The sequence below is a fragment of the Halictus rubicundus genome, chromosome 4 (assembly GCF_050948215.1).
Source record: "Halictus rubicundus isolate RS-2024b chromosome 4, iyHalRubi1_principal, whole genome shotgun sequence".
In the NCBI taxonomy this organism is placed as follows: Eukaryota; Metazoa; Arthropoda; class Insecta; order Hymenoptera; family Halictidae; genus Halictus; species Halictus rubicundus.
Window position 1 is genome coordinate 13,432,684 of NC_135152.1, and position 19,661 is coordinate 13,452,344.

The window sequence follows — 19,661 nt, forward strand, 5'->3', positions numbered from 1 at the left end:
GTTTCGGATTAAATAGGAGTCGCCGAGGTCGGCCGGCTCCCAACGGTCCAAAGGATCAACCGTGTCGCGCACGTTTCTTAGCTATCGATGACAACACCCCACCGCCGTTCTTCGAAAGTAGCGTGATCGCAGACTTTGACATGACGATGCTCGATCCGGTATCCATCTTCCGCGTTTCGAAGATCTTTCAGCGCGAGAGCGTCGATAAGAACGATAGAGAAGTTTAGAGAACCGACGAAAAGAAACGTTCGGCGAGGAGAGAGACAAGCTTGGTTGTTCTCGATCTCGATCTCGGTCTCGGACGAATCGCTTCAATTCCCGCGCCCGCCGCAAACCGCGATTACTATTGGCCGGTGCGCAAGCGACGCGTTTGCGACTCAGGCTCGACTTACGTCACTCGAAGAGACTCGAATCCAGCCGCGCTTCGACGAGCTCGCCTTTTTTCATTGCCGTTATCGTCGTTCCCACGATTTATCGCGCGGTCGAAGCGTTAAATAGCGCAATGAGTATTTCTCCGCGGCGACCCAAAGGCATCGGGTGTTTCACTTATTTCTTTCTCTGCCGGTTCTGCTCCTGGTTGGACGATCGCCGGCGATCGTCACGTTGGAACCTCGTCGGTATCGTAGGTGACGTCGAGAGGGACGCGCGTCGTCGGCGAACCGATGGATTCGTCGCTCGAACTACACGCGACGGCCGCGATCTCCGTCGCAAAACTGAAAGTACCGGTGGTCGCGGTCGAAACACACGGGACAAACTATCGTCTCACCGCGCCGAACCCTCCTCTCGTCTACGCGCCTCGCCAAGCTTCGCCTAGCCGCCGATCGCGCATCGCATTATCCAACCGACTCCACCGCAACCACGCAACCACGTGTTTTGTCGCACGTCGTCGCCGACGCGAACGCGAACACCGATCGCGAGACTCCTGGTCGCCGTCGGAACCCCCACCCGAAACGCACCGCTTCGTATTCTTTCGTCATACTTCCCGGGAGACCGTCTACGTATCTCTCGTCGAGCAATACTTCGCTCTCTCTCTCTCTCTCTCTCTCTCTCTCTCTCTCTCTCTCTCTCTCTCTCTCTCTCTCTCTCACTCTCTCTCTCTCTCGGGCCGATAAACGCACCTCGTACTCGAAGGAATCGGAAGAATTTCCGACGCGAAGCGAACCGAACCGAACGAACGTTCGTACCGCCGTATAGTGGACCCAAATCGTCAAAACGCGGTCGAAACCTCAGAACTTATTCAAAAATTATTGGTTCTGCCTGAAAATTGGTATTAGGCCGTTTTCGGGGTCGCCGATCACGATTCTGAACTTGAAATTAGAAAATTCGCGAAACGAAACGAAATTAAAACTTCCACAGTTCATCCGCTTCAACGTGATTATTCTTGCTCAAGGTCATTTCAAGGTCAAAAAGGTGGTATCCACTAAATTCAGTTTTTTATTGTCTATCATGCTATCGGAAAAAAATATACTATTTTATTTAAAAAAAAGCATCGGTGACCTTGAAATTTCATTAAAAAACACGACATAAAAAATTTTTTTCTTCACCATTATATTGCCCCCTGCAATAGTGTCACTTTGTCCTCTGAAGTTTTCTGATAGGACTGTAAATACGAAAGATATTTAGGTGTTCCCATTTATGTGGGACACCCTGTATAAAGTAGGTATTCTATTCGCACTTCATAGTTCACAACGAAGAAAGGATTGAAGAATTGCTGGTCTTTTTACGTACAGTAAGATCCCATAATCAAAAATATAGGTTTCCATTTGGAAAAACAAAGTTGACCTTCAAATGACCTTGAAAACGCCGTCCAAATAAAAAACTGATACTGCCTTCGACACGTGTTTCACACTTTTTTAATATCTTTCATACTTTTCGAGATATTCGGCTGGAAAGTTTTCAAATGAACAGCCGGTATAAAAAAAAGCGTTCGTGTTTGAAAAATATAAAAAAATTTCGGATATATGATTCTTTGTAAAACAATTGACATTCTATTCAAAATCTGTTTACATTTTAGACTTAGTGCATATCGCTCACAGTTTGACAAGAAATGCAAGGAAACCACATAAAATACCTACTTTGCGTTACAAAAAACAGTGCTACGACCACAGAGGCACCTAGGTGCAGCTAATTTTTTTTAGAATTGCAAGATAATACTATGTAGTAGAAGCTCCAACAAGTTTTAGCGATAGACCGTGCGAGACTTGCAACTTTTACTCTACATCTTAAAAATTTATGCCTTCACTTTTACTCTCTCTTTTGACTACATAGTTATCAGTGAACAATAAACATTTACCACTAAAAACTATGCAACTTACCTCCACGAACAGCATCCATAATGCACAATTAAAATCGAAACGTTTCAAGACAATTTGTACAGTGTGCACTTAAAATTCGCAATGTGCTTCACAAGCTTAAGGGAGCCGGCAGGCATTTGGCCTTGACTATCATGCTATGTTACGCTGTCATTTTTTTTCTAGACATTTTACGTCTTAAATAAGTAAGTAATCAATTAAAAATGCATACCACCGTGTTTGTACATGTCTTTGCTACGTCTGTATGGAGCCTTTTTTCGATACGAACACTAAATCTCTCGAAATTAAGAGAATCTTTCAGCGGCAGCCATCTTGTGACGTCATACTTGCTTCAGAGTTCGAATTTTCTGCCGAATATTACAAATTAGTCCAGGATGAGGTGGAAATTCGCAATTTGGGCTCTGGACAGACGTAGATTGCACTTTTAGGAAACACAATTGACCACTTCTAAACTGCTCATTGCAATATTGAAGCGACAGTTTGTATAGATTTTGGCCCTTGCATACGTATAGGAATTTCAAACCATGCCGGCCCCCTTAAAAAGGTACGGTCTAATGAACTCGAGGTTCGGACTGTGACTGTTGGTGAGGTATAAAAAAACGATCTTTTTGCTGTTTACCCCTACTTAGAAACCCTCTTAGAGTAACCAACCCCATACTTAAAACTTACCTAGCCGAAAGTTCATATTTTAGGTTTTGGCCACATTTTCCGGCTTTGGGACCACTGTGCGCCATGACTTCTCATCCGGAAGTCGTTCGAAATCGACATTGCCACGTGTGCTGGTCGATGCGTTCTTCGATACGCTCTGCGTCGGTGCGCTCCAGTCCCGTGGAGGTGCAGCCGCGCGAAAATACGTTGCCGAAAATAGCGTCGCGGGCTTCGTCTAAATTTATTCGACCGGTAGCGAATGATCGCGTGCCGGCAATGTTCCGCGAATTCGTCGTCCAAGTTCGACCCGGGTACCGTAGTCGTGTTCGTAGTTCGGAACATCGTCGAGTGCGCGTTTCACCGATATACGCGAGTACGCTCGCTCGCTCGCAACAACTTCGAGGCATTCGAGGACACACTCTGCGCGTTCGTGGTCGCGTTCACGGCCGGCGACGATGGAGAGTCCCGAACAGTTTTACAGGAATCTGTGCTCGTTGGAGACGGTGCGATCCGGGAAGAAAGGATTTTTCCGAGAGTTTAGCGAACGCGTGGCTGACGTCGCCGGCGAGGCCTGGATCTCGAAGGTGTTCGCTCGGCTACCGAACGACGAGGCTCGAGCGCGAGCCATCTTCACGGACGAGAAGATAAAGGACACGGTGACGGAGACGTTGAGCAGAACGAAGATTCTGTACCGAGCGAAGGACGGGGACACGTCGAAGGCGAGGAGGCTCGAAGCGTACGAATCCGCGGCCAACGGAGAATGGGAGAAAGCTGTGTTGCTCTTCAGTCAAGCCGTTCTCCGCGCACCACTTCCAGGTCTCGATTCTCGTCGTTCTCCGCTCTTCTTCTTTGTCGTTTTACCATTACGTCGAATTTTCCGATTGCCAATGTCAGAACTCGGAACCGGTGTCGATGGTTTCAGGGAAATGCGAAGCGGTCGACAGGGGCCTGACGCTGCCGCTCGCGCTGCTCGGGAGAGCGGAAGCGTTCGCCGCGTTGAACGAGTACGCGCTCGCCCTCGAAGACTTGAGCCTTGCCGAGGAGGAGGAGGTCAAGCTTCCGGAGTGTTTCCGGTGAGTCGACAATACGTCAAAACGTGTTCTCGTTTGATTTCCGATAAAACGTTTCAGAGGAGACGTGACGAGGAGAAGGATCGAGTGCGAGGACCGTATACGATCCAACGAAAGGAGAGCGATCTGTCCGGGTCCGTCCGAAGGGGCAGCGTCGACGAAAACCGCACTGGACGAAAAATGCGACGCTGCGTTGTCGTTGCCGAGGTTGAGCGGCGGCTCGCATCCTCGGCTTCCGGCTGCCTCGGCTCTGCTCGACGTGCGAGAAACGCCGACCGCGGGCAAACAGGCGATCGCGGTCAAGGAAATCGGACCCGGGGACACGTTGGTGGTCGAGCCACCCCTCGCGGCTTGTCTGCTGCCAGAATTCTTCGGCACTCGTTGCCATCACTGTTTCTCCGGGTGAGCATCCGAATCCTACAGTCTGTTCCACGAGAGCGTGGACGCGATATCTGTGAAGTTTGATACCCAATACAGCAAAGACTGTGCCAGTCGAAACGTACAATGTCTCCTCTAATACGCAATAGTCCCGATTCTCTTATTTAGTATCGTTTCCGTCACTGAGAAGATCAAGTCATTTCGAAATGAACGCCGCGCAGTGGACAATTTGGACAAAATCGGATTCAATATCAAGGAACTTTCGATGGGAATGAGGTAGAGCGATGAAATTTTTTTTAAATTAAAGCTGAAACTTTGTAGAATATGGGAAAAATAGGACGATTATTACCATCCAATCATTTCAACGAAAAAATGACTTCATTAGTTTTTGTCACAAAAATCTATTTTTTGCAAAATCCTGAGATCGGAGACAAATTTTGAGACCAGATTTGAAATCAGCGTGAAAAAATCTATGGGAAATGATGTATAGCATGTTAAAAAAAAACTTTTTCCGCGCGTGGTATTGGAAAAACCATAATTTTCTTGAAATTGTGCAAGTTTAACGAATTTTCTCAAAGTTAAAAAACGTTCGTACCACAATCTCTCTATTTTTCCCATATTCTACAAAGTTGCAGCTTTCATTAAAAAAAAATTTCATCGCTCTACCTCATTCCTATCGAAAGTTCCTTGATTTTGAATCCGATTTTGTCCAAGTGCCGACTGTGCGCCGTATACGCTAAACGATTCGAAGCAGTATTCTTGTGTCCGCACCCGAAAGGGCCAGAAATGAGTGTTGGAAGTGCAGCAAAATATCTGCACGAGTCTCGCGAATTTGTAAATGAGTGGGTGCAAAGTTATAAAGAGACAAATTGCGTCGACGATCTTCCTGATCGAGGTTCGAAGCGAGCTACGACAAAAAGGGATGATAAAGCAATTCTGCAGCTTTTTTCGAAAGATCCGACACTTTCCTTACGTAAAGCGCAAGCAATGTTAGCAGAAAAGGGCATAAAAATAGACACAGTAACAATTAAACGTCGGTTGGAAGAAAATAAAGTTGCATGGCGTGGTACACTTTCGAAGCCGTTGCTTTCAACGAAGCACGTCGAAGAACGGTTGGCGTGGGCACATGAAAACGTTTGTCGTGATTGGAACAATGTCGAATCTCAGTCCCCCGATGCCAATCCAATCGAAAATGTTTGGTCTCTCGTGAAGTACAAACTCCGAGGAAGGCGTATTTGAAAATTGAAGACGCTGGTTCGCCGTATTCGAGAAATACGGAGATCTCTTTCTGTCTCATTCGCTGCAAAGCTGGTCGAAAGTATGACGTTGTGAAGCAATAATCGCTAATGCTGGTGATTGGACACGTTATTAAGCAAGTGTAGTTCTTTAAATGTACTTTCGACCTATACAACCTTTCTTACAGAAAAGATTGATTCGCACTCAGATATCGTGTCCACGCTCTTGTGGAGCAGACTGTATCGCGAATCCAACCGCGCTGCTCCCGAGCAAACGCATCTCAAAGTAAACCTCTTTGACCTTCCAGGCTCAGAGGCCCGGTAGGATGTCCGAATTGCAGCAGCGTCGCGTTTTGCGGTAGAACCTGCCGAGACCTGGCAACGGCGAGCTATCACAAGTACGAGTGTCGAATTCTGGCGCTGCTCATAGGTAAAGTCTTTCAGCGAAGCGATCATCTTTTCTTTCCCCCAACCCAGTCCGTTGGTTTCGCCGAGAACGTCCCGGGATTTGTTTGATTTGTCGATCGTCGCGCTTGTTTGCGAGATCAGGCTCGGGGATGAGCGCCCTGAGCACGCTGGCGCTGCGAATGGTCACGCAGCTCGGGCCGAACGAGTGCGAAAACGTTTGGCGAGCGTTGCGCGCTCGGAACGCTGACGGGATGGACGAGGATTCGACGGGCAAGCAACGATTCGATGGTCCCGCGGAGACGGAACCGGAAACGGAACGAAATCCGTGCGCGAAGCTCAGCAAATCCGCGAAAAGGCGAATCAGAAGGAAGATGCTGCGCGATTCGAAATATCGACAGGACAAACCGAACACGGACACCGAGGTGGCGGGCAAGGATCGGCAACGACCCGTCGATCTCCGTGCTTACGAGCTGGTGATGCACGAGAACAAGAGAACGGCCAGGGACTTTCTCGAGAGATCGTTGATGGCAGCGTTTCTTCTGAAATGTCTGCAGACGGTCGGCTTCTTCGAGATCTCGTCCGAGCCATGCCGCGAAACGGGTACGAATTATGAAATTCTCTTTGGTTGATTCCTGCATCCAGTACTATCCTCTATCCTATCCTATCCCTACGCACTCCTATCCCCTACGCACTCTTATCCTCTATCCTCTCCTATCATCTGTCCTATCCTATCCTCTATCCTATCCTATCCTCTATCCTATCCTATCCTCTATCCTATCCTATCCTCTGTCTTATCCTATCCTATCCTCTATCCTATCTTATCCTCTGTCTTATCCTCTCCTCTCTCTTCTCCTATCCTATCCTCTATCCTATCCTATCCTCTATCCTATCCTATCCCCTGTCTTATCCTATCCTCTATCCTATCCTATGCTATCCCATCCTCTATCCTCTATCCTATCCTATGCTATCCCATCCTCTATCCTATCCTATCCTCTCTCTTCTCCTACCCTATCCTCTATCCTATCCTATCCCCTGTCTTATCCTATCCTATGCTATCCCATCCTCTATCCTCTATCCTATCCTATGCTATCCCAACCTCTATCCTATCCTATCCTCTCTCTTCTCCTATCCTATCCTATCCTCTGCCCTATCCTATCCTCTGTTCTATCCTATCCTCTGTGCTATCCTATCCTATGCTCTGTCCTATCCTATCTTCTATCCTATCCTATCCTCTATCCTATCCTCTATCCTATCCAATCCTCTATCCTAACCAATCCTCCATCTTATCCGGCGATTCGGGACCGTATCGAAATATCGGAACACGGAAACGGATTTCAGAACGCAATGGATCGACGGTGCCGACGGACCCCGAAATCGCGGTGGCTACTCTGCTGCTGAAGCATCTTCAGCTGTTGCAGTTCAACGCTCACGAGGTGTTCGAGACCCGACCGGGCAAGGAGCACCGATTTCGCGGCAGCAAGCCCGTTTACATCGGAGTAGCGATTTATCCGACCGTGGCCCGATTCAATCACGATTGTTATCCCGCGGTGACCAGGTGAGAAGACGAGCGAACGATTGCGTAGCTGGCAAGCGTGTAGTTGCCGTGTTCGTTTGCGCAGATACTTTGTCGGCCGAAGCATCGTGATTCGAGCGAGCCGCAGCTTGCGCGTCGGAGACACGGTCGCCGAGAATTACGGACCGATCTTCACGAAGAGAAGCCTGGAGGAACGGCGGAGAACTTTGGCCGGAAGATACTGGTTCGCGTGCGAGTGCACGGCTTGTCGCGAGAATTGGCCCCGCTTCGAAACCTTGACGAACGAGGACGCGAGGCTTAGGTAAGCCGAGGCGACGTTATCGCGTCCCCCGGGGCAACCAACGAATCGGGCGTGTTCCCGACGGCCCGAACCCCGTTGCATTCGATTTTGGTTGGTCTTCGTGGATGGGAGGGTGGCTATGTAGGTGCGTCGCATCGCGTCGCTCCGCCGGTTACGAGCAATCGTGAAACGCGAGACGCGATAACCGCGGGCTACGAGGGGTTATCGATGGCTTTTTAAAAATCGACCGACTCGCGATTGCGTCGGCGGCAAGAACGCGCGCAACTTTACGTCTACGGTTTTCCATGAAATTCTTCGTGAACCGAGCAGCACCAAGCTATCTTCGGCACACAGTTTCACCGGTTGTGCTTCCGTTTCGCAGATGCCCAACGGAAGGATGCGAGAAGCTTCATCGACGACCTCGAGAACCGAGCAACCCGATCGATTGCTCGGCCTGTCGACGGAAGGTCGATCTGCGGGAACCGCTCGCGGCTCTGCGGGAATGCGAGCTTGGCTACGAGCGTGGATTCGCGGCGATGGAGGAAGAGCAACCGGACAAAGCGTTGCACGCGTTCCTCGCGGCGGCGAGGACTTTTCATCGAATCGCGGTACCGCCTCACCGGGACACCCACTTGGCCGAGATCGCGGCGAACGCGTGCATGCCGCACGCTCGAATCGAGCATACATAGAATACGTAGAATGTACGATACCTCCTCCAGCCTTCGATCCTCTTGGTACTATCACGAACGCGTCACTGAACAAGGCCGATATCACTTTTCTCCAACGCGATCGATACGTTTGTCGAAAATCGGTCCAGAGCATCTCGACCGTTCGCGCGAGGGACAACGATATTATACGTGCAGATATGCTTTCTCGCAGTTTCGAACGCGTCGAATTCGATCCAACGGCCGAGATTACACCGACTAGAGACTGACGCAAACGTTCGCGCGGTCGTCGCAATCTTTCTGCAAAGCGTTTCCGAAGAAACGCCAACGGCGGAACCAACAGCGAGACGTCGCAAATAGTGTTCCTTCTTGAGAAATTTTATAATCGATTATTTCTCATTTCTCGAGAAATTTCAATTTAGGAAAATTCTTATGAATCTCATTTATTTTATAACATGTAAATTCTTATTTAAAACTTTAAAAAAACTGAATACTCAGTTGAGTAATTAATTTCTTGTTGTTGTTAAAAAAGAAATATCTAAATGAAGAGACAAGATTGTTGTATCCCTTATAAAATATCCGCATAATCCAGAATCTGTGCAAAAAGATTCAGAAGATACATTTTTTTATTTAACATCCAAGGCAGATACGTACAAAACGGCAAAACAAATTCTAAGCAGACTTTTTGGAAAATATAACAACGATTCTTATGAAAATAGTGAAAAACTCTCAGATTCTCAGAATGAGGAACTATCACTGGAAAAACAGTTATTTCAAGAATTTAGTGTCGAGAGTTTAGCGGCAGAAGAAAATAAATTCCGGACTAACAAAGGAATTCCAAATTTTTGAGTCGACTGAAAAAAGGACACCCAATCTTCAGCAACTTTTGGATGTTCTGTATACGATGAAGCCAACATCCACACAAAATGAAGGAAATTTTTCTGCGGCTACAGATTTTGTTACAAAAAAAAAAAAGAAGTAGATTGTCTGATTCTACATTAGACGCATTATGCTTCTTAAGAAGTCCTTTCAAAACAAAAGCGTAATGTTTCACTTTATAAAAGTTTGGTAAAAGTTTCCCAATATTTATTCATTTTATTAAAAATTCTCAAGAAATATAGTCTTATTTCTCATTTCTCGAGAAATGAAAAATTTTGAGAAATCAGGAACACTAGGCGCAAACTCCATCGCGATACTCGGATACTCTTTGTTCCGCGTTAAAAAAAATAACAATAAGCAACGGGCACAGCGGTGGCGTTACACCAATTTCATCGGCTTGTCGGAATCCTTTATGAACTTGGACGAATCCTCCGGGGCGCGGAGATTTGAACGACGGGTGGACCGCTCGGAGAACGAGAGGAAACGGCGGTTCGAGGAAACTGAAATGCAGTCGATTCTTCGGTTCTTCGATTTTGCGATTTTTTTGGCATTTATTTTTTATAATGCACATGTTTCGTGAAAAAATTAAATTCCATATATGAAATTAGCTTTTCGAAGTTTCGCATTTTGGTACAAAATTCACTGGGTTGGAAGGATCAGGGAGTTTGGACTAGGGTAAAGGGAACAGGGAGAAGGGAACAACGGGAAAGAGAAGGGCGAGAATAGGGGTGAGGGCTATTTACCGAACGACGGCACGAAAGCGCGTACACGCCGCACCGCGTCCGATACGCGTCCGTTATGCGGCCGCCAACAAGCCGTCTCTTTCAAAGAGACGAGCGGCTTTCTCGATCCGTTTCGAGGATTCGGTCGCGTTCGTTGTCCGGTTCGGCTCGATTCGATTCGATTCGCAACGAGACACGCGAACCAATTGGATCGATCCGATCCAATTACGCTACGTTATCGCGAACACGTGTGATTTTGAATTAATTGACTGCCGCGGGAAGCGGGGCACGGCTTGTTCGCATCGCGATGTCGTTTCGCGACCGATTTCCGTAGAAGCGTGACGCGCGCAAATGCGCAGATTCGTCGATTCGCCGAAACGAACGAACGCACGAACACTCTCCTTCCATCATCAAAGGCATTCTCCGGAAAACGCTCGCGGCTAACAAACGACGCGACGCGACGCAAACGCGCCATTCGCTTCTCTAATCTCTCGGGGATCCGATCTCGATCGGTTGCGACGATCGACCGTAATCGGTTCCCTTGCCCGCGCTGCGACCAATTCGAAAGAAACAACGCGCAACGATCGATGACCGAAACCAACGAGATCGAGACGTTTGCCGGACCGCAACGGTCGATCGAACCGGACGTGCGGATCGCGACCGCCTCGAATACCGCGCGTGTTACGTGTATTTCTTGGGCGTACCTTCGGGTTCGCCCGATTCTTCTCGATCGTGCAATTTCTTTGCTTTGTTGTTGTTGTTTCTTATTCTTTTCTTTTCTTTTTTTTCTTTTTTTTGAATCGTTTTGCGATTTCTTTTTTTCTTTTTTACTTCGATATTCACTTTCAACACATGCATTGTTCTTTTTTCGCATTCAATTACAATGTTTGCGTTCCTAAGCGTTACTTTCTTTCTTTCTTTCTTTCATTCATTCTTTCCCTCGTCGCCTAACTTCGCTTTCAAAATCTACTTTGTACTTCGTGGGAGTGGCAGCGCGATCGCGACAACTGAATAATTCGATGCATACTTGTACCTGTTTTTACGAAACTTTTGCCCCCCGTCTATTATTCCATGTATTACCCGAATAACCGATCGATCGCAAAGAAACGCGATCGTGCCTAGTTTTCTCCCACTCGGCACTGCACTCGCGCGCACACACTCTCCTCGCAACTCGTTCGCTTCTCTTTCCTCCTGTACCGTATCCCGGAAACTAGTTGTCGGGGAAATGTTACCGCTGCGCCGGGGGAACGCGAATAGTGGAGCGAGAGAACGGATGCCGAAGCGACAACTGCATAGAAAACGATCGGGGGGGGGGGGGACGAACGGGACATACAACGAACAACGAACGACGAAAACGACAAAACGGAAACAAACATAAACCCGGATATCCAACGACCGTGGAACAGAACACAAAACTAATTTACAATAACGAACTGCGTGTGAATTTCGAAGCGTTGTTCAAAGAAAATTGTATACTTTATTTTCCGACGATTGGACTACAAACTAAAATTTAAAAAAGTAGCTTCGTTTTCATGCAAAATCATATAAATCTCTCTCTCTCTCTCTTTCTTTCTTTCTTTCTTTCTCTCGCACACATTCGCTCCCTTTCGCTCTTCCTCTCACTCATTCAGTTTGTTTCTCTTTTTGTTTTGTGTACTCGTTTCGCTCTCTCACTCGATCGACGAGTCACTGTGATGATTTCGCGTCGTAGATCGAGTCGTAGCAAAATGACTACGATTTTCCAAATATCGTACGCAGTCGACGCGCGCGATTTCTTCGAGAAATCACGCGATCCGTGAGAAACGGCGACGATACGAAAACCGCGGACAGACCGAACCTCGGGCCCGCCAGGGGCACACCGGCCGAGTATACCGTCGCTGTTACGATCTCGAACGAGACACGCTCGTCTCGTGCGCTTTTCGCATCGCCGCGATCGGAAACAGTCGAACGAGCGAGAATCGAGCAAGATGAAAACGACGCATCGGACACCTCCGTTCGTCGAAACGCAACGAAACCAATCGAATCGAGCGTTCCGAGAAACGGAACAATTTTCGAGAAAATTTGCGCACGCGCGCGCGCGCGCGAAAAGTTGCGCGTTCACCTTGATACCGGATACGTCGAAACAACCCCACGTATATGTATACATATGTATACATACATATGTATATACATATATGTATATTGCATTAAACTCAAAGACGTCTACGTAAAACGATCGAATGCGTTTCGTTGAAGAAAAATGAAAACATATGAAACAATGAATACGCAAAAACAAGAACAAAAATAGCAGTTTCGTTCATACGAGTTGGTATCGTGTCCCCACCCCCCAAATTACCGTCCATCTTCCTTTTATCCGCGATTTCGTTTTTTCCCCCATCGATCAAGATTGCCCTATCGTGTACACCGAATTGGTTGCAGTTGCGATTTTCGTCCGTCGTTGGTCGTTTTAGTCGTCGGTCGTTAGTCGTCAGTTGTCCGAACGTCGGCGCATCCGTGGCTGCCTCCGCTCCATTTTCGTCTGTTTTTCGACAGAGGCGAGACTACACGGCTGCACCCTCCCCCGCGAAACATTCGGCACGATAGCATCGTCGAATGTGCGCGAGTTCGCCGCGCATCGTCCTCGACGCGATTGCTGGCCTGGTGGTCGCTGTCCGTCTCACTCCCCGTCACCTCCTTTTTTTCTCCGCGCGGTAAGATTCTCCGACAAAAAAGTATAACGTAGTTCTCTCGGAGGCATCGCGGTCCCAAGGTGATCCCGCGATCGAGAGCGCGAGGTCTTTTTTTCTCAGGAGGGTGTGGTGTGCTGTTGATTCGTTGGTTTCTTTGCCTTTCTTCTTTTTTTTTTTTTTAGATTTTTTGTTCGATTCTTTTGTTACGTTGTTGTTGTTGCCGTTGTTGTTGTTGTTGTTGCTGCTGCTGCTGTTTCGGTGTATAACGGGTGTTGGTGTTACTTGTTAAAAGGAGTGGTTATGTCGTGGTGGTACCATTGCTGTCGATTAAGCGGTGCTTTCGGTAGTGGTGTTCTGAACCGGCTGACTTTCCTGTAAAACGCGGACGCATCGATCAGAAGGGTCTCGATCGTAACGAGTATCGCGCAACATGATCGTACGAGGGTCACGGGCAACAGAGGTCATCGGCTAGGCCAACGCGCGCGTTCGATCGGTCGAAATGAAACGAGTTATTGAGGGGGGCATGCATAGTGTAGGTGAATTTTATCGGAAAGTGGAGAAAGTGGAAGAATGGAAGAGCGAAAAGTAAACGAAGAGCATGCCGCGAGACGAAGGGGGCGATCGTGGCAGTGGGAGACAGAAGAGAACGGTACCAATCGGAGGAGGAGCTGGGAGAAGAAAGAAAAATAAAGCCACGTTACCTGTGGAGCAGGGGCAGCGGCAGGTGCATCCTTATCTATAGGTGCATCCGACTTCTGCTCCGACTGAAAAGAGCACAAAAAGAGACGTGCAATAGTGTGTGTGCCAAGCGCTACGCCAATTTACGACGAGCATTCGTCGGCGGATCGCCAACGTCTGTCGATCGGCCAACGAACGAACGAACAAACGAACAAATGAACGAATGGCTGGTTTATCGGGAGTGTTTCGTGTTCGAGAGAAAGCCAAGGATCGAGACAGGGGACGATGCGAAAACGTTATCGAACGTTCGAGGAACGACGTTCGACGGCGATCGTAGGCATCTCGCGAGAATCGACTTCGAGAAAGATTGAGAACGGCCGCCGCCATCGATGGTTGGCTACCTGGATGAACGGACGACAGGCTTCGGGACGCGGATAGATAGGACTTGCTAGAGGGTTGGGTTTGTTGGCGGTGGTGTGTCGTTGACGAACTCTGTTGATCGTTTGTTGGCTGCTGGTTGGCCTCGGCTGTCTGACAACTCTTCGCTTGTACCGCGGTCGAAGCGGTCTCTGGAGACCGTCGACCGGTGTCGAGCCACCACCTTCCTCGTCGTCGTCGGATACCTGGGTCGAAACGTTTCGTGGTGGAAGAGGACAAGAGGATAAGAGGAACCGCGTAAACGGGAGAAGAAAAGCAAAAACCGTAGAACCGAGGAAAACCGTGGAAATGGAGAACGAAAATAGGAATCGGAAACGGAAGTACAGGAGTGGGTGAAGCGAGAGTGTGAAAGAAAAGTTAAAAAGAGGGGGCACAGAGACAGAGAAGAAGGAGCAAGAGAAAAAGAGAGACGAGAAAGACGTGAGAGACGAGAAAACTATACAGACTTTTGTTTGTCCATCCTGGCTGCGAGGACGACGAGGTGGACCGCCGCCTCTTCCTCCGCGGAAGTTGCGGCGATAGTAGCGGCGAGAGGCTCCGCCTCGACCGCGAGCACCACCGCCGCGAGGCACACCCTCGCCACCGGTTCCCTCGCCTTCCTGTTCCTCGGCTTCTCCGGAGTTATCGGTTTGCTGCTGCGCCGACGGTCTGGATCGCCTCGGTGGTCCGCGGTAGTAGCATTCGTAATGCCCTCGGACTCGGTAACGCCGCACTATTTGTCCGCCGCTCTCGCCTACGTTGGCTTCGTCCGCGGATTTGCCTTCGCCTGGAACACGTCGGGAACGTGCGGTTAGTATACAGGGTGGTCCACGCAATTGTTTCAAGTCATAACTCCGTTATTACTCCACTTACGGAAAAATGATGAAGGAGAAAGATAAATGGATCGAAGAGCACTACATCTGTAGGCCTTAAAATTTTTGTTTAGATGCAGCAGTTCTTGTGCAATTAACAATTGCATCATTTCTTTAAATAGAAATGCATATTTTTTTTTTGCACAGATCGATTCTTCCGTTCTGATTAGGGTACCATGGCAAAAGAATGATTAGATCTCGAGATATTTTCAAAAAATGTCATACATTTTCTTGTATTTGCTGAAATACAGCTACACTTTTTCAAAATCTTAGTTTTCGTGCTCGAGTTACGATACGCGAATTGCTACCGAATGATGAAATGCTTACTCGTACAAATCGGTTTCTGTTATGATAACAATGTCGAGAGGGTGTTTACCTTTACAACATAGTCACGAAGTGTTCGAGTATCTTCTTCAATAAAAACATTTTTTCAAAATATCTCGAGATCTAATAATTTTCTTGCCACGGTACCCTAATCATTTGTTACGTAGAATGAACGGAAGAATCGATCTGTGCAACAAAAAAATATGCATTTCTATTTGAAGAAACGATGCAATTGTTAATTGCACATGCGCTGCTGCATCTAAAAGAAATTCAAAGGCCTACAGATGTAGCGCTCTTCGAACCGTTTATCTTTCTCCTTTATCATTTTTTCGTGAATGCAATAATAACGGAGTTATGACTTGAAACAATTGCGTGGACCACCCTGTACATCGAATGCATCGAAAATGCTCGGTAAATTCGAATCGATCGCCACGAACCGGCTTCGTAGCCCTCCTGGCCCTCGCGTGGTCTGCGCTGGGGTCGGGTGTTGCCGCGTTTTGGACCGATGTACCAGTGAACTCCGCGGAATCCGCGCCGCTTGTCGGCAGCGTAAGGCGAACCCTTTACCGTTTCCCCGGAAGGGCCGGTTACGTTGGCCGCTTCGTGACCCTTCTCGCCGATCACCACGTCGAATTCGACCACCTCTCCGTCACCGACGCTACGGACGATCTTCCTTGGGTTGTTCTTCACGATAGCCGACTGCAAACAACACCGGCGAATTAGACTCTCGGACAGACTCTCTTACAGCGTTTCCAACGAAAAGTCTACTTACTTGATGGACGAACACATCCTCCTTGGTGTCGTTCCTGAAACGGTTCGGAAAGTCGATTAGGCACGTTTCGCAGAGGAAGCGGTCGACGACCGGTGATCCATCAATCCTCAGTCTCTGTATAATCAGCCGCTGCCGGCCGGTCGCGTTTCGTCGCATCGCGCAAACTCGCGTTCGCAAACGCCAGCCTGTTTCTCGGCCGGCGGGAACGCGGAGATATTCTGTGCGTCTCGGAACATGGATCGTTCGAACAAGGTCTCGAGACGATCCAATGGGTGACCGGACGCGATACTTTGCTCTGCCACTCGCCCAAATGGTTCCGTTCGACTCGCAAAAAGCGTTCGACGGTGCGAAAATGCGGTGGCGCTCTAAAATTCAGAACCGAACGAGACTCGTTCTCGCTGACTTCCCGTCTGTTCGAAAGCACGGTAGGATTTCTGGATTGTATACAGTGTTTTCCCAACAGTTTGTTGATCGCGTTACACGCGGATTACTGTAATCCCGTTTCCTCGGTTCGAGTCAGAATTCGGCGATATTCGCGAGCCTGACGAGGCGAGAGACGAAAGCTTGGCGAACAGCCAAACTTTAGATCTAGAAGCGTCTAGAAATAGCGGAGAATCGAGATTCAAGGTACGGTGGAACCGGTTGGGAGTCCACTGTTAATCGTTGTTGGACGCGGATGTACGGACCCGGACGTTTTCGTGTTTAACGACGGAAACGTCGACGCGAGGAAGAGACTACGGTCTACGGGATCTACGCCGACAAAAGAAATCGATCGAGAAGTAGATACCGGCACGCGGACGAGACCGTAGTTACTAACCTGTTGATGAATCCGTATCCACTCTTCACGTTGAACCATTTCACAGTCCCGGTCACTTTGTTAGCTGAAACCCAACAAAAACGAAACGCTCTAATTAGGTGTTTACCGTGTAACGGAACGCCGCGCCGCTGCACGGTCACCGCGACTAAACCTTCTTTACGAGAACACGTCCCTAATTGCCCCCCTCCGCAACACTATGCCGCTGCACACACGCTGCGCCCTCCCGTTCGCATTCGCAGTCCCTCGACCCGCCAATTTTCCCAGTTCGTTCCGATTTGCGGCGAAATCGTTCTCGATAGAAAACTTTGATAAAACTGTGCCAACGGAATATTTCGTATTTTCGAATCAGATATTTTTTCCCTCGAAGTGTCTGGAAGCTCGAAGGGAGTGTTTGTGTTGTATGTATTTACGAATCGTCGGAGCCTCGGACGGACATCGGCGAGCCGTACGCCGTAAATGTTTACGTGTTTACATCGTGAATAGGCGAAACGACATTCCGGGGGACAAACGATGCCCTCGAATAAACAAGGGTTGCGTTCATTGACAATAACGATTTCGCGACTCCCGGCTTTTTGGAAAAGGTCGTTCGCGACGATCGAATCGAATCGAACCGAACCGATCGCGCGCAACCAATATCTATGTCCGTTCGCGCGCACCAGAAAAAGGATTTGCGGTTGCCTAACGTTTCCCCGACGTTTCCTCGAACGAGTCGCGTCCCGCGATTCCTACGCGCTTAGAAACGCGCGCAATGTTTTTTCCGATCCGTTCGATGCGCGCGATATTTTCTATTTCGCCGTTCCGTTACGGTTATGCTTCGCGCCAACAAGAAATAGAAAAGGGTAAATAGAGGATCAACGAATTCTAGTTTTGAAGAACGATCGTGCCCGCGTTTCCATGAATTTTCGACAGATTCGACGAATTTTGGAGCACGGAATGTTACAGGGACGATGGCGGATAGGGAAGAGGGGGAGAGAGAGAGAGAGAGAGAGAGAGAGAGAGAGAGAGAGAGAGAGATAGCGAAGGATGGGAAGGGGTGGAAGCTAGGCAAAGATAAAGATAGATAAAGATAGAGATGGAAACTGAAACAGCTACAGACAGAGATGGAGACCGAAATAGAAATAGAATTAAAAGCGTTGATCGATGTATACACGAGCATGCACACAGCTAGGTAGGACAACGATAGATCCGGAGAGGGGAGGAACAAAAAGGATCAGAGAATGAGAGTGAGTAAGCGAGTGAGAGAGAGAGAGAGAGAGAGAGAGAGAGAGAGAGAGAGAGAGAGAGATACAAGGAGAAAATCGCAGCAAAGAAGCGAGGATACAAGAGCGTACGGAGGAAAGAAAAAAAATTGAAAGTTTAGGTGCGAGAGAGATTCGAGAAGGAAGCAAGGAAAACTGGCGGTCTTGAGCAAAACGAAATGAAACTAAATGAAAAGAAAAGAAAGAGGATTAGTCGGTCTACTTGAGCTCGAAAACCGTACACGCCGGTCACATGCCACATGGTTGAACGTCTGCTGCTCGCGGACGCCATTACCGCACGCGGACGATACGGCGGACGACGAGTTCGCCGCTCTCCCTTTCAGCTCGATTTTTTCACCGGAAAGATGCGCGGTCGCGATATCTATCAGTAATAGAGTGCTCGCTTACCGATGACCAGCTTCGGCTGGACAGCCTTTGGTTGTTCGGGCTGTTTTTCCGGGTCAGCCATGGTGGTGGTGTTCAGGTGTTAAGACACGCCGCTGCCGAACCTAGATGTTCCCGTCTTTCTGGTCGTGGTGTTGGTTCCCTTCTAATGTTCCCAACATGGCTGCGCCTCCAGGCGACCGTGCAAACATCCTTCCCGTCTAACGAGCGGTCCGATAGGTCGCCGTGCCTACCAGTTTCGCCGCTCGACCAATCCCGCGCAGAGTTTCACGGAACGCGCGTGACGTACTCGCGCGCTACTTCCTCGTTTTCTCGCTCGCTCGCGCTCGCGCTCGTGCTCGAGCCTCGGATTCGGGCTCGGGCTCGAGCTCGGGTTCGCGTCCGTATACCGCCCTCCCGCCCTCGCCATCACCCCCGGCAACATCATAGTCATCGTCCTCACCCTTGCTCTAGCAGCCGCTTTCCCCCTATCAATTTCCTTCGCACTAGCGACGAGACTCGATCCAAACTAATTAATTAATTGATCTCGTTGATTCCATGGTTCGTAAAAATTCTGTTCTTACCATTTGACATTTTAACGACATATTGTTAAAGCAGAGAGGAAATGAGAGTGCTCACGCTCGGCGTTTTAGTGTCCCCGATATAGTGCTGCGCCCTAGTCTAAGTTTTAGCCTGGACGAGAACCTGCATCATCTCTTTAGCTTAGACCAGAACCTGCAACATCTTATCTGCATCATTAGCTGCGGATTCCAAATAATGCCAGAGTGGATGCTACTTCCATGTTAAAAGAGGCTAATCTATGTAGGCTCTGCTCCAGCCTAAAAGATGATGCAGGTTCTAATACAGGCTAAACAGTTGATGCAGGTTCTGTTCCAGGCTAAAAAGTTGATGCAGGTTTTGTTCCAGGCTAAAAAGATGATGCAGAAATGTGGGGATACTAAAATCCCGAGCATGAGCACTCTAGCTTTACCGCTCAACTGAAAACGTTGGCAACGCTGAAAAATATCCCGCGTTGCTTGAAAGAAGACTAGCGGGACAGCACAGGGGCGAGAAGAAACTACTTTTTCGTAATTTGATTCGCAGCATTGTCACACCGGCCAATACCAAAATGATGTATACCTAATAACCAATCAGATTGCTCTTTCCCCTGTACCGACGCGACGCGCGCGTACTTACAAATAAAAGTGCTCGGCACTGCTCGACGTTCGTGCTAAACGCCAACCCATTGCATCGTAACAACGTGCAAAGACCTCACCAGATGCATTAGACAATAAACGAACATTTTCTATCGTAACGATGCCACTTGTGTTTGTCAACATCTTTTTATTCGTTCTAGTT

At 48.5% G+C, this 19,661-nt stretch overlaps 3 protein-coding genes across 5 annotated transcripts in view; 1 reads left to right on the top strand and 2 right to left on the bottom strand.

The window, feature by feature from the left end:
• LOC143353512 (growth factor receptor-bound protein 14) overlaps positions 1-8,929 on the bottom strand; it is a 29,988-nt gene extending 21,059 nt beyond the window's left edge. The window contains exon 1 of one of the 2 annotated variants that reach the window (XM_076786908.1): positions 8,576-8,929. Coding sequence is in view for 1 of the 2 variants with exons in the window: in XM_076786907.1 (XP_076643022.1) it covers positions 2,982-3,046 (65 nt within the window). In the remaining variant the exon portion in view is untranslated. Of the gene's footprint in view, positions 1-2,981; positions 3,062-8,575 lie in introns of those variants that run through there. The other variant, XM_076786907.1, reaches the window with a different exon arrangement.
• LOC143353513 (protein-lysine N-methyltransferase SMYD4) lies at positions 3,139-8,582 on the top strand. Its single transcript, XM_076786911.1, has 8 exons — positions 3,139-3,776; positions 3,883-4,033; positions 4,091-4,432; positions 5,952-6,073; positions 6,193-6,651; positions 7,390-7,606; positions 7,671-7,886; positions 8,248-8,582. Exons 1-8 carry the CDS (start codon positions 3,416-3,418, stop codon positions 8,552-8,554), a joined length of 2,175 nt encoding a protein of 724 aa, XP_076643026.1. The 5' UTR covers positions 3,139-3,415; the 3' UTR covers positions 8,555-8,582.
• A 2,269-nt stretch (positions 8,930-11,198) lies between the features above and the next one.
• Positions 11,199-18,487, bottom strand: Yps (Y-box binding protein ypsilon schachtel). Of its 2 annotated transcripts, XM_076786927.1 has the most exons (7): positions 18,327-18,487; positions 16,681-16,744; positions 15,864-15,897; positions 15,529-15,790; positions 14,363-14,682; positions 13,502-13,564; positions 11,199-13,172 (listed from the first exon to the last, which is right to left on the bottom strand). In XM_076786927.1, the coding sequence occupies exons 1-7, from the start codon at positions 18,385-18,387 to the stop codon at positions 13,128-13,130; spliced, it is 849 nt and encodes a 282-aa protein (XP_076643042.1). In that variant the 5' UTR covers positions 18,388-18,487; the 3' UTR covers positions 11,199-13,127. The 2 variants fall into 2 exon arrangements, with proteins under 2 accessions (XP_076643042.1, XP_076643043.1); XM_076786928.1 differs by lacking the exon at positions 13,502-13,564.
• Between the last annotated feature and the right edge of the window lie 1,174 nt (positions 18,488-19,661).